This window comes from Bos indicus, chromosome 11 (genome assembly GCF_029378745.1).
Source record: "Bos indicus isolate NIAB-ARS_2022 breed Sahiwal x Tharparkar chromosome 11, NIAB-ARS_B.indTharparkar_mat_pri_1.0, whole genome shotgun sequence".
NCBI classification, from domain to species: Eukaryota; Metazoa; Chordata; class Mammalia; order Artiodactyla; family Bovidae; genus Bos; species Bos indicus.
In genome coordinates this window covers 100,956,838-100,971,300 of record NC_091770.1, presented here as the reverse complement: position 1 = coordinate 100,971,300, position 14,463 = coordinate 100,956,838, and the positions used below count along the sequence as shown (strand labels likewise).

Below are 14,463 nucleotides of genomic sequence, written 5' to 3'. Positions count from 1 at the left end.
AGGTCTAACGGGAGGAAGACCCAGAAGGGTGTCCACCTCCCCCTCCAGGACCCACAAGCCACACGCAGACAAGGTGAGGAAGAGGCCTGGGGCTGGCCAAAGTGAGAGTCAAGGCTGGGCATCTTGCTGACCCAGGAGAGGCCCAACATGATCTGGCAATAGTGGAGTCCACAGTGTACTGCTGGGCCAGGTTCTCCCACATAGTCTGTGGCCAGAGGATCAAAGAGGCCCTGGCACGCCCCATGCTGACTGCAAAGGTTTCAGAGGTCAGAGACGAAGCCAGGAAGAGGAGACAAGTATGCCCAAGAATATAAACCAACATTTGTCCCCCAGCCCACTGCTGGGGCTAGGAGGCCCAGGAACACCTGAAGCAGGAAGTTTAGGGAAAAGCCCTTCTGCCTCACTGAGCTTTAGAGGCTCCATTTGTACCACGACAGGATGGCAAAGATGGCAAACAAGCTTGAGTCTCAGCTCAATTGGTTGGAGCTTCTTGGAGCAGGGCATAGAGAAGGATTCTAAGGTTACAGTAGAGCTTGTGGTAAAGATTGCTGTGGTCCATTAGTGATATCTGCCCTGGGTGTGTGATGCGAGGGTTATAGTAGTGCTCCATTAATGATGTCTGTGCTGGGTGGGAGATGGGAGGGTTGTAGTGGCGCTCCATTAGTGATGTCTGCCCTGGGTGTAGGATGGGAGGGTTGTGGTGGTGCTCCATTAGTAATGTCTGCCCTGGGTGTGGGATGGGAGGGTTGTGATGGCCCTCCATTAGTGATGTCTGTGCTGGGTGGGATATGGGAGGGTTATAGTAGTGCTCCATTAATGATGTCTGTCCTGGATGGGAGATGGGAGGGTTGTGGTAGTGCTCCATTAGTGATGTGTGCCCTGGTTGTGGTATGGGAGGGTTGTAGTGGCACTCCATTAGTGATGTCTGTCCTGGGTGGGAGATGGGAGGGTTGTGGTAGTGCTCCATTAGTGATGTCTGCCCTGGGCCGGAGATGGGAGGATTGTGGTACCAGTAAGATGTGGTTGCTATCCCTGGATTAGATGATCTCTCCTATCATTTCTAGCTCTTTCTTTTCAAGAAGATGTATTTTCACAGCTTATGAACTATCAGTGGTGGTGTGTCACAGGATAAGCAGTGTCATAAAGTCTTTAGATGATTTCCTGGGTGTCAGATTCGCTGTGCTCTAAGCAGAGAGCCAGGTGGTGAGGTTGCCCAAGTCTGGGAGGACCATGCCCTGTGCTCCTCCCACCACCACCGAGGTCACTGCCAGCAGGCTTATTACTGGATCAGTTCACCCACCTGTCACACAGGCTGCCTTCCACGTTCTCTTTGCAGTGGCAGCGCCCACTGCGGGGATCACAGGTGCCCAGGCTGCCCGCAGGATTGCAGGTACAGGGTCTGCCAAAGAGACAGGACAAGAGGAGGGTGTCCAACGAGAGAGCTCCAGAGTGGGAATAGCCCATCCTCATTGGAAGGAATCTCTCTATCCTTCCTGACGCACAAGAGGAACAGGAGGCAGGCTGACCCAAGAGCCTGCCCCCTGGCTTCCTCTGAGCAAAGGAAGTGACCTATTCACTCACCTGAATAGCTAACCATCTGCCCCCTCCCACCCACCTATCCATCCGTGTGTTCATTCATCCACTCACTCCCCCATCTGTGCATCCTTCCATCCACTGATCCACATATCCATCCTTCTATCCATCACCCACCCAGGCACCTGTTCTCTCATCCACCCATCCGTCTACCCATCCATCTGACAAGATGGATGTCCTCACAGAGCCTAGAGTCCAGTGAGGATGGACAGCAAACAGGTAGATGCTGGACTCTGATACAAGCTATGGAGAGAGAACATACACGAGTCCATGGCCGCACGAGTGAGATGCCTGGAGTGGGGATGAAGTTGGGTGATTGTACCTTGGTTGACAACTAAAGAATGAGTAGGACTTTGTTCAGACACAGGCCAGGGAGAGGTGGCAGTGGGTGTTGAGTGAGGGGAGAATGCTCTGGGGTCATAGAAGTGGCATATGCAAAGGTCCAGAGGCCAGAGAGACCCTGCAGAAGCATCCCGGTCCCCACCCAATGACAAGTGTTATGCTGGAACCACTGGGTATTCTATGAGAGATCTGAGCCTCCCCTACCTTCCCAATGCCATTTCCACTGCCTTTCAAATATACAAGAAGACAGCTGAAATTAACCAAAGCCAAATTCATTTAAAAGTGCTTTTGAATTTATAACGGCTTCATTTTCTTGGTCACTGTGTATTTTCTCAATCAAGTGATAGCAGATGTGTTAGATCCCTCTTCTGAGGTCCAGACCCCAGCAGCCCCTGCCTGTCTCTGTCCCCATCAGTGCCCCTCCCCACCGCGAGCACTGCAGACTCAGCGTCTTCCTGAGTTGTGTCCCCCTTGCTATGAATGGCTTCCCTTTGCCAAGATGCCCAAAGCAGAACCTCGGGGGTCAGCCTTCATCTCTGCTTCCTCTTCTGCTCCCTGGTGCCACCTTCTATCCATCTATCCAAATGCCCATCAACTCTGCCTTCTGAGGGGCTCAGGAACCCCCACTTGCTTCCCGTCACGCAGCCCAAGTTCACTGCCATGTGCCCTTGCTGGACCATTTCCACCTACCGCCCCCGCCACTCTCACCTGCAGCCGCCCTCGCTGAGCGAGTGGAACCCAGACAGGCAGCGGTCACACTTCCAGCCCATCACCGTGGGCTTGCAGACGCAGGTGCCCAAGTCATCGCACTGGAGGCGCAGGGAGCCTGGGGAGGAAGGGCACAGGGCAGCAGGGGCCCGTGGTGGTGGGTGAGGTTGGGGGGGCGGGGCAGTGCGGCTCACTCACCTGCTGGGTGGCAGTCGCAGGGCTGGCAGGGCGTCTGCGGGCTCCAGCGATAGAAGTTCTCCTGGCAGCGCTCGCAGTGCGGCCCAGCTGTGTGGGCACGGCAGTGCAGGCAGCGGCCACCGTGGCCTGAGCTGCGGAAGAGCTCCCGGTCAAAGGTGCACTCCTCAGAGTGGCCGCTGCAGTTGCAAGCTGTGGGCAGGAGGCGGGGGAGGGTGTGAGTGTAAGGCTGTGGCACGTGGTAGGAGGGGAGCAGGTGCCGATCAGCCTCCTTGGTGAGTGAGCAGGCAGCTGGAGGAAGGTCAAGGATGAAGGAGGAAGGTCAAGGATGGAGTTCAGGCCTGGCTTGATCAAGGATCTGGAGACCAGGTGGTTGATCTTCCAAAATAGGACACTCTCAAGAAGAAGAAGAGAGGCACTGTTAATAAAATACACCCAACACAGGACCCTCCCAGCCAAGCCAGGACATACAGTCACCTGATCATGGATCACAGACAGGTTACCTTCTAAAGTAGCAGCCTGGCTCCCCCTGTGGACCCCCCAAGCCGTAATGGTGTGTGAATCTGATCCCCAGTGACCATGAGGACACTCAGAGGCATGAAAAATACAAGTCACCTTTCATTCACTCATTAATACATGTTTTCAAAAAACAGTATGTATCACGGATCAGCTCCGTCTTGGCTCCCATGGTGAGCCCAGCGTGGGGCGGACCCGTGAACGGTAGGAGCCCAGTTCCTGCACACGGTCGCACTGCTTGATGGAGGACAGATGCAGCAAGCAGGTGAACATCCTGCAGGGGCGGGGCTGTGACGGGAGAAGCAGGGAGGCTCCAGCCTTCCTGGAGGAAGAGCAGGAGGGAAGTGGGAGGGCAAAGGAGGAGGAGGGGAAGGAGAGGCCCTTTGTGACACAGCCAGAGGAGCAGGCTTCGCCCAGGGTGGGGGTGGGAGGCGGCGCATCATTGTGCAGTGTCATGGGAGGGAGAGGGGTGCAGGGGCAGCTATGAGGTCAAGAGGTCAGCCAGGGCTTGATCCAGGAGGCTGGGCAGTCAGGGTCAGTGGACTTCACCTTGGAGCAAGGACTTCACCTTGGAGTGGATGACTGCAATTACATTTGCATTTGAAAGTGGTGCAAGCAGGGGATAGGGGTGAGGGGGTTGAGAGCGGGGAGGTGGGGTCTTAGCCGCTCAGAGGAGGGGTGACTGGCTGGACCATGTATTGGCTGTGCAGAAGGACACAGTTAGCTGGGTTGGAGGGGCGTGAATGTGATCAAAATCGGGGCTCAGGGTTGCCTGGACTTGGTGGGTGAGAGGGGTCAGGCATACAGCCCAGCTTCCAGGCTGGGAGGACAGAGATGTGACCTCAGGGGTGAGGACACAGCCTTTGGTGTCCCCACCATGGAGTCAGCCCCAGACTGGGAATGGTGAGCCAGCCAGCTTCCTTGGCTCCAGGAGGACTTCCTGGTGGAGGCAGGCCAGCGAGGGCAGAAGGAACTCATTAGGGCCACGGTGGCCCTGGGAAGCTCCTGCAGACAGCATCCGGTTCCGTGGAACAGACCGTCCCCTCCCTCCCCGCTGGGTCTCTGTGTCAGCAGCCCAGGCCCAAGAGGACAGTGGGTCCAGAGGCCGAGCCATCAGGAGCACATGCGTGGGAAGACGTGCCTCCCACCAGCGTGGAACCAGGCGGGGTCTGGTGCCCAGCGACAGCCAGCTGCACTTGGGAGCCCCGAGCGTCAGATGACTGTTGGGGGAGGAGGAGGCAGGCAGGGCTTGGGGACACAGTGAGGCTAGAGGGGGCACGCCAGGCGGCGAAGAGCCCCCAGCGGGGAAGGTAAAGCGCCACCAGCCTCTGCAGCGTGCGTCTCTGAGGTTAGGCAGCCCTGGCCACATCACACGGGTCGGGCATCCCAGGGCTGCCTGGGGGCCTGCAGGAGAGGCTGGGTGGGCAGGTCGGCACCCTCCCAGGGGCCGGGGTGGCCTGGCTTTGATTAGCAGCTGCGGTTGGAGTGGTGAAAACAAAGGAACAAGTTGGGGGTCCTTTTCAGCCCTCCCGCCCCGCACGCCTCAACTGGGAAGACTGGGTCTGGGGCTCTGTGTGTGGGGGCAAGGGCTGAGGATCAAACGCCCCGTCCAGCTCTCCCTCAGCTCCTCCTGGTCCCTATGTGGGGGTGACAGCCCCAAGCTGCTGCCAGCCCACCCAGAAGCAGGGCTGGGGGCTTGGTTTCCCAAGCCTGCAACCCCCCTGCCTCTGGCCCCCAAAGTTCTGGGACACTCACGTAGACACTCGTTGGCGGCCTCGGCCGTGCCCCGGGCCCACGGGCGGTCCTGGAAGAAGGGGAGGCAGCGCTCGCAGTCTGTGCCCGTGGTGTTGTGCTGGCATCGACAGGCCAGCCGGCCCTCCTCGTCTGGGCCACACTCGCTGGCGTGCCCATTGCACTTGCACCTGGGAACAGAACATGGGGGCAGGGTGTCTGCAAACTGGGGGAGGCGCCAGCAGAGGAAGGGTTAATCAGCAGGTAGCCCCGGCCTTCAGGGGAGCCCCGACTCTACCGCTCAGCCGAGGAGCTTTGCATGCCAAGTCGCTTCAGTCGTGTCCGACTCTTTGTGACCCGATGGGCCGATGGGCCGTAATCAGGCTCCTCTGTCCATGGGATTCTCCAGGCAAGAATGCTGGAGTGGGTTGCCACGCCCTTCTCCAGGGGATCTTCCCGACCCAGGGATCGAATCCACATCTCTTATGTCTCCTTGGCAGGTGGGTTCTCTACCACTCGACCTTTCTTCCACACCTACTCTGGGCTCAGGGCAACAGGAACAGAGCCGACCGCAGCGGGCTGTTCTGAGCTCCGCACACGTATAAACCCACCACGTCTTCACAAGCCCATTAGGACCCCACACTCAGGGTGCTACACCCAGGAGAAGAAGTCATCTGGGTCTCCTGGGTAGAGAGGGGGTGGGCCAGCTCTCAGGGCAGTGGGTGGAGGCGGGGGCAGCCAGGGAGGCCGCCCCATGCCCGCTCCTTTGCCTCTAAAGGGACGAGAAGGAGACTGCCCCACACGTAGGACAGCCCCCAACTCATCTCAAGGCTCCGGTGAGGCTGTGCCTGTGAGGGCAGTCCCGGGCCTGCCCCGCCCGCCCTCCCCCAGGGTCACACAGGTGGAATCAGGCAGGAACAAAGGTGCCCGAGGGATCACACAGCCTGCTCCGCTGAACCTGACCCTGTGGGACCGTCACCCCAACCCCAGTGGCCAGACTGGGCCGCTCAGACGATGGCCATGGCTCCCGGCTCCCAGACTTCTCTGTCTCAGCCCCTAATTGAGCAATCAGCTCATGTTGTCTGTCTGGAGTCTCACCACCACTGTGGAAGGGACTATAACTATCCCCATTTCACAGGACAGGAAACTGAGGCTCAGGTCATGACGTGACGGATGCTATGTGGCAGAGCTAGAATCTGAACCCAATTCTCTCCTACTCCACGCTGACCCCGAGCTCCTGGACACTCCTCTGTGGCCACTTGTTGTCTCCCCATAAGGTGCGTTTCATGCTCCATCCTAAGTGGGCGCTGAAGAGTCTCCAACCACTGCCAGTGGGGCATTGGCTCCTCTCTGGGAGCTCAGGGTAGGCAGGTAATGCCCAGCACTTCTGGCAGGTGAGGCAGGCACCAGGTAGCCTCAGGAGACAGCGGTCACCCATCTCAGGACAAGGGACTGCTCTCGGCCCCAATGGGATGCTGCAAACACTGCCTCCTCCATGAAGCCCTCCGATCTCAAGGGAAGGACTGAAGTTCCTGTGGGCCACTGAGGGACACAGGCTGCTGGGCCACTGTCCCTAGCCAGCTGCTGGCCTGAGGGTGGTCTGGCTCTGGCAGCTGGGACCCAGATGTTCTCTGTCCTGAAGCCCCCTAACAGCAGGTGCTGTAGCTCACCACCATCCACTGTCCTCGGCGGGGCCCTGCCCCGGGGTGGTTTGACTTGAGTCAAGTGTGGGAGTCGGGGGAGAAGGGGCAGAGGGGTCCTCACAGACACTCCCGCATTTCCCCTTCACTCCCGAGCCTCCGCCTCTGAGGGGTGCAGATGCCCTGAGTGCGGGAAGTGGACCCGTGCTCCCGTCGCAGACACCCCCATCTCTCTTCACCCCTCCAAGCACCCTTGATTTCTGGAAGCCCCTGCTCCCTACCCCCCTGGGCCACCACTCCCATATCGAGCTGACTTCCCATCCTAACTAGCTTTCAGACCCACACCTCTCCCATCCTCTATGCCCAACCAGCTTGTTTAAAATATTTATATTTATTTATTTGGCTACGCCTGGTGTTGGTTGCAGCATGTGGGATTTTTGCTGCGGCATACGAACTCTTAGTTGAGGCATGTGGGATCCAGTTCCCCCACCAGGGATCGAACCTGAGCCCCCTGCATTGGGAGTGCAGAGTCTTACCATCTGGGAAGTTCCACAACCAACTTCTTCTCTCTCCTCTTGTCTCCTCGCTTATGCTGTCAGAGACTGGGGTGTTTTAGAAATCCGATCCTCTTGCTACCTGGCCAAATCCTTCAGCAGCTTCCCACTGACCGCTTCTGGCCGTCTCTGCGTCCCCGTTCCAGCCACAGGGTTGTCACCTCGTTCCTCAAGCCTGGGTCTCGCACATTAGTTCTTTCATTGGGATGCCTGCCCCTCACCTCCTCCAGCCTCGTCAGGGCTCCCTGACCTCCTGCGGGGTCCCCATCTGCAGGGTGGTCCCCCTGACCAATGGCACACCTTGGCCTGGTCTCCCGTCCCTGTTACTCTGGGGCGTGGTTCAGTACAGTTCAGTCGTGTCTGATTCTTTGCGACCCCGTGGACTGCAGCACGCCAGGCCTCCCTGTCTATCACCAACTCCTGGAGTTTACTCAAAGTCATGTCCATTGAGTCAGTGATGCCATCCAACCATCTCATCCTCTGTCGTCCCCTTCTCCTCCCGCCTTCAATCTTTCCCAGCATCATGGTCTTTTCAAATGAGTTAGCTCTTCAGATCAGGTGGCCAAAGAATTGGAGTTTCAGCATCAGTCCTTCCAATGAATATTCAGGACTGATCTCCTTTAGGATGGACTGGTTGGATCTCCTTGCAGTCCAAGGGACTCTCAAGAGTCTTCTCCAACACCACAGTTCATGGTTACTGGGTTCTAATCAGTTTGTGGTTACTGGGGTCTAATCTGGTGACTGTCTGCCTGGGGCCAGAACACATCTTTCTCTTTTCTCCATTCCAAGGAGCCTGATAAGCATTTACATTAAAGATGTCACATGTGCCTGGAGGGCCCAGTACCGGGCGCCTACATGTCAGGCAGGCCTGAGATGTCGATGACCCTTGCTTCTTGGAGAGACGAGATGCTTAAGCAGACAAACGACAACACACAGTGACTGAAGCTCGAGGAGTATGTGAGCCAGGACCAGGCGTGCCGACAGCAGGGCCTGACGACCCCCGTGAGAAGCATAGACGTACAGCGGCTCCTCCCACAGCGACCTTTCCAAGTCATGGGCCGAGGGGCTTTGGAGCAGCCTGAACTATTCCTCCTGTGCAGAGATGCCTCAAAACCTTTTTCAACAATACGCATGTCCCCAGGAAACCCTACTGTACCCAAGTTTACAAGATTTAGGAAGAACAGGGTTGATCAGCTCCATTGGTTATAAGCTCGTGAGTGCTGCTTAAAGAAGTGAAGCTGAAAGTCTGGGGTCCCGGGCCTGCTTGAGGCCACTGTAAACCAGCCTTACTTGGAGCACGTGTCCCACGGAACGGTGGGTGGGTGAATTAGACGGGAGCGTGGAACACGGCTGCACACGGCAATGTGGCATGAACGAATGAGTGCACCTGTCTGATGCCCAAAAAAGGAAGGAAAGGAAGGGGGAGGGGCCGCCAGGCAGAAGGACCTGCAGGTGCAAAGGGCTGGCGTGTCCCACGGGTGGTGCAGAAACACGGCTCATGTGGGAAAAGCAGCGGGAGCGGTGCGGGAGGCGGGATGCAGCCAGGTCGTGAAGGTCTTGAATGCTGGACCCAGGGGACCAGGCTCTGGCTTCTCCCCAAACCCCCCATCACTCAGAGCACCAGAAACGGCTTCTTTAGCGTCCATAGTGGCTCAGACGGTAAAGAACCCGCCTGCCAATGCAGGAGATCCGGGTTGGATCCCTGGATGGGGAAGATCCCCTGGAGAAGGGAATGGTTCCCCACTCCAGTATTCTTGCCTGCAGAAGTCCATGGACAGAGGGGCCTGGCGGGCTACAGTCCATGGGGTCACAAAGAGCTGGACGTGAGCGAGCGACTGACACTTCCCCTTTCACTTGTTTCACCCTCCACGGCAGCCACCCTCATCCCCACCGCCGCCCTGCCCCCCACCTACCTGCCGCCCACCGAGAAATCCGACACGGCGTAGTAGTAGGACTGTAGCACCTTGGGGTCCTTGAAGATGTCATCCCCAAACGTGTTGAGCCGGTCCAGGGAGACGAGGAGCTCTGTGCTGGTGACCCACTCCTGGGGGGCAGGACAGGGTGGAAGGGGCGCCATCACCAGCGTTTGCTTCCAAGGTGCGCTCCCACCCTGCTCTGCGGGGAGGTCCAGCCTGCGGCCCGGGGGTGGTGGTGGTGGGGGGTCTCCTGACACGCAGGGACAGGCCCAGCCCAGACAAACCCCGAGAGCACTGCAGGAATAAGAAGCCTGTGCTTTGGGGTCATGTCAACCTGGGGGCCCAGCCCCGTCCTGACTCTGCAACTTCGGGGAAGCAGCTCGGAACCTCCACGTCCTCCCTATCTGTGAAGTGGGACAAGGGATGATGTCGGTCCCAGGAGGGTGACGGAGGAGGAAGAGCCAATGTCAGGGGCGGGGCGTGGAGTCCGCCATGCGGTCGAGGTGCTGGGCAAAGGGCTGAAGCAGCCCTTTTAAAACCGTTTCACGCGCGTCCCCTGACTCCTCCCAGTAGAATTGCACTGCCACTCTAGAGGTCAGCCAAGGGAGGGCGCATCCCAGGGCCCTGGGTTTACAGGGTTTACAGAAGCTTACAGGCTTCTCATGGGCTAAGGAGCAGCCTCCCACAGACAAGGTCCTTGCCCCAGGTGACGTGTCTCACCAGAACACAGCCCCACGAGAACAGGGACTCGGGGTCCTTGCGGCATCCCCAGCCCCAGGCTCTGCCTGGCCCGGAGCAGACAACGTGGTAAATGCTTGCTGATGGCAGGAGGAGAGGCTTTCCCCTGGAAGAGCTGGCGGGGACGTGGTGGGGGAGAGCCCACGTGAAGGCTGACATTTTCATCGGCCCACTGTCACAATCAGAGGTGGCTCCAGCTGAATGTTAATCACCTTTTTAATTCAGCCCAGGAGCCCCTGGTTTAGCAATCAGGCCCATCAGGACAGGAAATGAACTCCTGGCAGAGTCTTGACTTCTCACCCCAGCATGACTCAGGCCAGCAGGCCTCCCCGGTCCCCCTCGGGCTCAGCAACTCTCAAGCCCGTGACCTGGGGCCCAGGACCTCTGCCTGAGGATGCTTCAGCAGAGGAGATGTTCTGGCACCAGAAAACTTCAGAGGGGACCTCAGTGCTCGGAGGAGTTTGTCAGCTCCCCCGGGGGTGTCATTCTCTGAATCACTTCCCAAATGTCAGTGTGCATTCAGAGATCTGGTTAAAAAGCAGCTTCTGATCAGAGGTGGGGCCGAGACTCTATATTTCCACACGTGCCCAGGTGTTGCTGATGCTGCTCGCCGGTCCCTGAAGCAGCTGAGAAGCAAGGGACAAGGCCTGGATGGGAACACAGCAGAGCACAGCTGATGCTCTAAGAGTTTTCTTTGTCTGGAGACAGTGCCCGTAGAGAACTCAAATCACTGCTGTCTAAGCTGGAAGGTGCAATAACTGACACTTACTGTGTGGTTATGACTTTCTGCTGCTGCTGCTAAGTCGCTTTAGTCGTATCCGACTCTGTGCAACCCCATAGACGGCAGCCCACCAGGCTCCCCCGTCCCTGGGATTCTCCAAGCAAGAACACTGGAGTGGGTTGCCATTTCCTTCTCCAATGCATGAAAGTGAAAAGTGAAAGTGAAAGTGAAGTCGTGTCTGACTCTCAGCGACCCCACAGACTGTAGCCCACCAGGCTCCTCGGTCCATGGGATTTTCCAGGCAGGAGTACTGGAGTGGGTTGCCATCGCCTTCTCCTTAGGTCCTCACAATAACCCCATGGGGAGGGTTTATTCTGAGCCATTTTTCACAGATGAGTAGGCTGAAGCACCTGATGCAAAACACTGACTCATGGGAAAAGACCCCGATGCTGGGAAAGATTGACGGCAGGAGGAGAAGTGAGCAGCAGAGGATTAGATGGTTGGATGGCATCACCAACTCAATGGACATGAGTTTGAGCAAACTCTGGGAGAGAGTGAGATAGTGAAGGACAGGGAAGCCTGGTGTGCTGCAGTCCATGGGGTCGCAAAGAGTCAGACACGACTTAGCGACTGAACAACATAACTGGAAAGACTGAGGCTCAGAGAAGGTAAGTACTGTGCTTCCAAGTTGCAGGGCTGGTGCGCGAGGAGCTGGGATTCGTGTTTGACCCCCAGGGTCCCAGCTTTAGCCACTAGGTAGCCTGCCTTCCTGCATGTAACGGCAACGCCCTCATCATATCAGTGGAATCCAGAGGGCAATGACCCGCCAAGGTCTTGGCCTGCAGTGGCCCTCCTCTGGGTTCCTGCATCTGTTCTGAAGCCTATGACCTGCTCATCAGTCTGTGAAGACAAGGACCATGGGAACAGCATCAGACTCTCCCTGAGACACCAGGAAGGGAGCTGGGAGAGGGAAGGGGAATTTATTCCCTTAGCCCAAATTGTTCGGGTCACTCCCTGAAGGTCACTTCTGGGCAAACTGGGGACCCCATGTACACACGCAATGGGCTTCTGCAACTTCTGCAATGGCCCAGTTAAAACCGCAAGTGGGCTCTCGCGTTGATTTTGGACAGAGCCGGGGGCCAGAATGCAATGGTAAGTAGCAGGAGGCGGGGGCTTCGGCTCCAGGCAGCAGTGATTCTGCCCCAGGCAGCACCCTGCAGAGGGCCAGCCTTCTACCCCAGGCCTGTGGCCCCCTCCCCGGGGGACGGAGGGATCCAAGACGCAGCAGTCACACAAACACACCCTTCGTTGCTGTTCTGTCGCTCAGTTGTATCTGACCCTTTGTGGCCCCTGGACTGCAGGACACCAGAGTTTCCTGTCCTTCACTATCTCCAGGAATTTGCCCTAAGTCATGTTCATTGAGTTGGTGATACCATCGAACCATCTCCTCCTCTATTACCCTCTTCTTCTCTTGCCCTCAATCTTTCCCGGCATCAGGGTCTTCCCCAATGAGTTGGCTCTTCGCATCAGGTGGCCAAAGTATTGGAGCTTCAGCTTCAGCATCAGTCCTTCCAATGAATATTCAGGACTGATTTCCTTTAGGATGGACTGGTTGGATCTCCTTGCAGCCCAAGGGATTCTCAAGAATCTTTTCCAACACCACAATTGATTACATCCTTGGGTACCCCCACCCCAAATGCTCCCCGTCCTTAGAGGAAGCACCACCCTGGAGGCACCCAGAGGGGACAGAAGGGGAGGGTGGCCTTGCCTTTCTTTGTCTCTGGCCTTGGTTTCTTTCTCTGACCTTGGTTTCTGCCTGGGGGGCCGCAACGGGCTCATTTCTGCAAAGGCTGTTTCTCCATCAGGGATAACATCCGGGACATATGGGGCAAGAAGACAGGGGCCCCCGCTGCCAAGATGGCACAGATCCAGGTGGATTCACTGTCCCAGGCGGTGCCGACACCAGCGGGGTCAGAAACCTGAATGGACTCAGACGGGCGAGACAGGGGGACCTGGTGCACACCCACTGCCACAGTCACGGAGATAAGATCAATGAGCTTCTACGATCTCATCTTCAAAGGGTGAATCAGCATCTCTTAAAGGCCACTCACTCTGCTGGCAACCTTCTTGTTGACTGTCCAAGGTGGCAGCAGCCAGCCCCATGGGGCTAGTAATTAAAATTCATTAAAATAAAGTGGAAAATTCAGTCCCTCAGTCGGGCTAGTCACATTTCACGTGTTCTTACAGACACACGTGGTTCGTGGCAACCCCCAGCGCACCGTGCAGCTTGGGATCATTCTCTTCTGTCACTGCGAGAAGTCCTGTCGGATAGCTCCGCCTGACAGCACAGAAACCACGACTCCACGAGTCCAAACTCAGGCGCTTTTCACGTTTTCCTTTCGTCCTCGTCACAGCCCTTGGAGACACACGCGGCAAGCACGGCCATCCATCCCAGAGTGGGGAGCTCTGGCAGGGGCTCCAGCTAGGAGTCAGGACCCTCAGGACCCTTCCACCCACCCACAGGCGCCCCTGGAAAGTCCCTTTCCGTGCTCTGAGCCTCTGTTTCCCCAGGGGAAAGGGGTTAACTGAGTTGGTGGCTGTCACAGGGCACCCTCTTCCATCTCTTTCATTAGCAGCCATTCACAAAAGATTTAGGCACAACAAAAGCTTCTGTTGTTCAGAATCTAAAAACCAGGGGATGTCGAAGCGCCCCCCGTGTCCTCCTGCCCTTTCAGCCTTCCCTCTGGTCCCCTGGACCTGAGTGTCCGGGCCAGCCCCTCCCCTCAACCCCCCAACCCCACTCCCCTCCAACCTGCAACACAGGGCTCTCTTCAAAGTTGTAGGCACTGGGCCGGCCCTCCAGGGTGGAGAAGGCCACGTTGCCCCCGCTCAGCGGGGAGATGTCGCTGAACTCGGAGGTGCAGAAGGCCACACGCTCATCCTCGCCCGGCCGCAGGAACAGGCCCTCGGGCCGGCCGTAGGTCTTTTGGCACGAGGCGCTGTAGTACTGGTAGGGCTCCCAGGGGCCCCCTGCCCGGCTGCGCTTGTAGATGGCAAAGCTCTCAGGTCGACTCGTGTGGAACTTCAGCCGTACGTAGGTGATCTCGTAAGCTTTCCCTGTGGTGGGGAGACATGGGCCCATTTTACAGAAGGGAAGGGAGAGTCAGAATCCTGGTCCGGGGAGAACAGAACGGCTGGGCTGCAGAAACTATCTTGGATGGATCGTTAGAGGCTGTCTGGAGCACTGTGCAGGGCACGCCATGATCCATTAGTGATGCCTGTCAGGGACACTGGAGAGGACAATGCTGGCATGATTCCCAGGCATTTGCCATCCCTTAATTAGGCCAATTGCCTCCCCGCACAGCAATCAGCAGTGTAACACCCCTGACTCAGCCACCTCTTTCTGCTTCAGATCGCTCCAGCAATGGGATAGTGCCACATCCTGAAGTCCACTCTGCCATTAGAAAGTTATTTCTTTTACTACACCCCAACAAAGCCAGACGTCCCCCCTGTGCCTTTTTACCTCCTTCCCTCCCAGTGATTTCAGACCCCTGGAGTCTGGACACATGCCTGTTTCAAGCCCCCTCAATCCTAATGCAATTCCCCCGGGACTCCACTCTTCCCTCTGCTTCCATCTAACTTCTCTTCAATCCAAATTTCTCAAGAGAAGTCTCCATCTCTTGGACCTACGGCCTTATCTCCCAATTTAACAGTCGTGCGTGCGTGCTAAGTCGCTTCAGTCGTGCCTGACTCTTTTCGATGCTCTGGACGGTAGCCTGCCAGGCTCCTCTGTCCATGGGATTCTCCAG

At 57.2% G+C, this 14,463-nt stretch overlaps 1 protein-coding gene across 1 annotated transcript in view; it reads right to left on the bottom strand.

Moving 5' to 3' along the window:
• Positions 1-14,463, bottom strand: part of LAMC3 (laminin subunit gamma 3) — a 67,525-nt gene that overhangs the window by 36,744 nt on the left and 16,318 nt on the right. Inside the window, exons 2-7 of the mRNA XM_019971030.2 lie at positions 13,467-13,771; positions 9,193-9,323; positions 5,110-5,276; positions 2,842-3,030; positions 2,644-2,761; positions 1,301-1,399 (exon numbers count right to left, since the gene is read on the bottom strand). Coding sequence (XP_019826589.2) covers positions 1,301-1,399; positions 2,644-2,761; positions 2,842-3,030; positions 5,110-5,276; positions 9,193-9,323; positions 13,467-13,771 — 1,009 coding nt within the window. The remainder of the gene's footprint in view (positions 1-1,300; positions 1,400-2,643; positions 2,762-2,841; positions 3,031-5,109; positions 5,277-9,192; positions 9,324-13,466; positions 13,772-14,463) is intronic.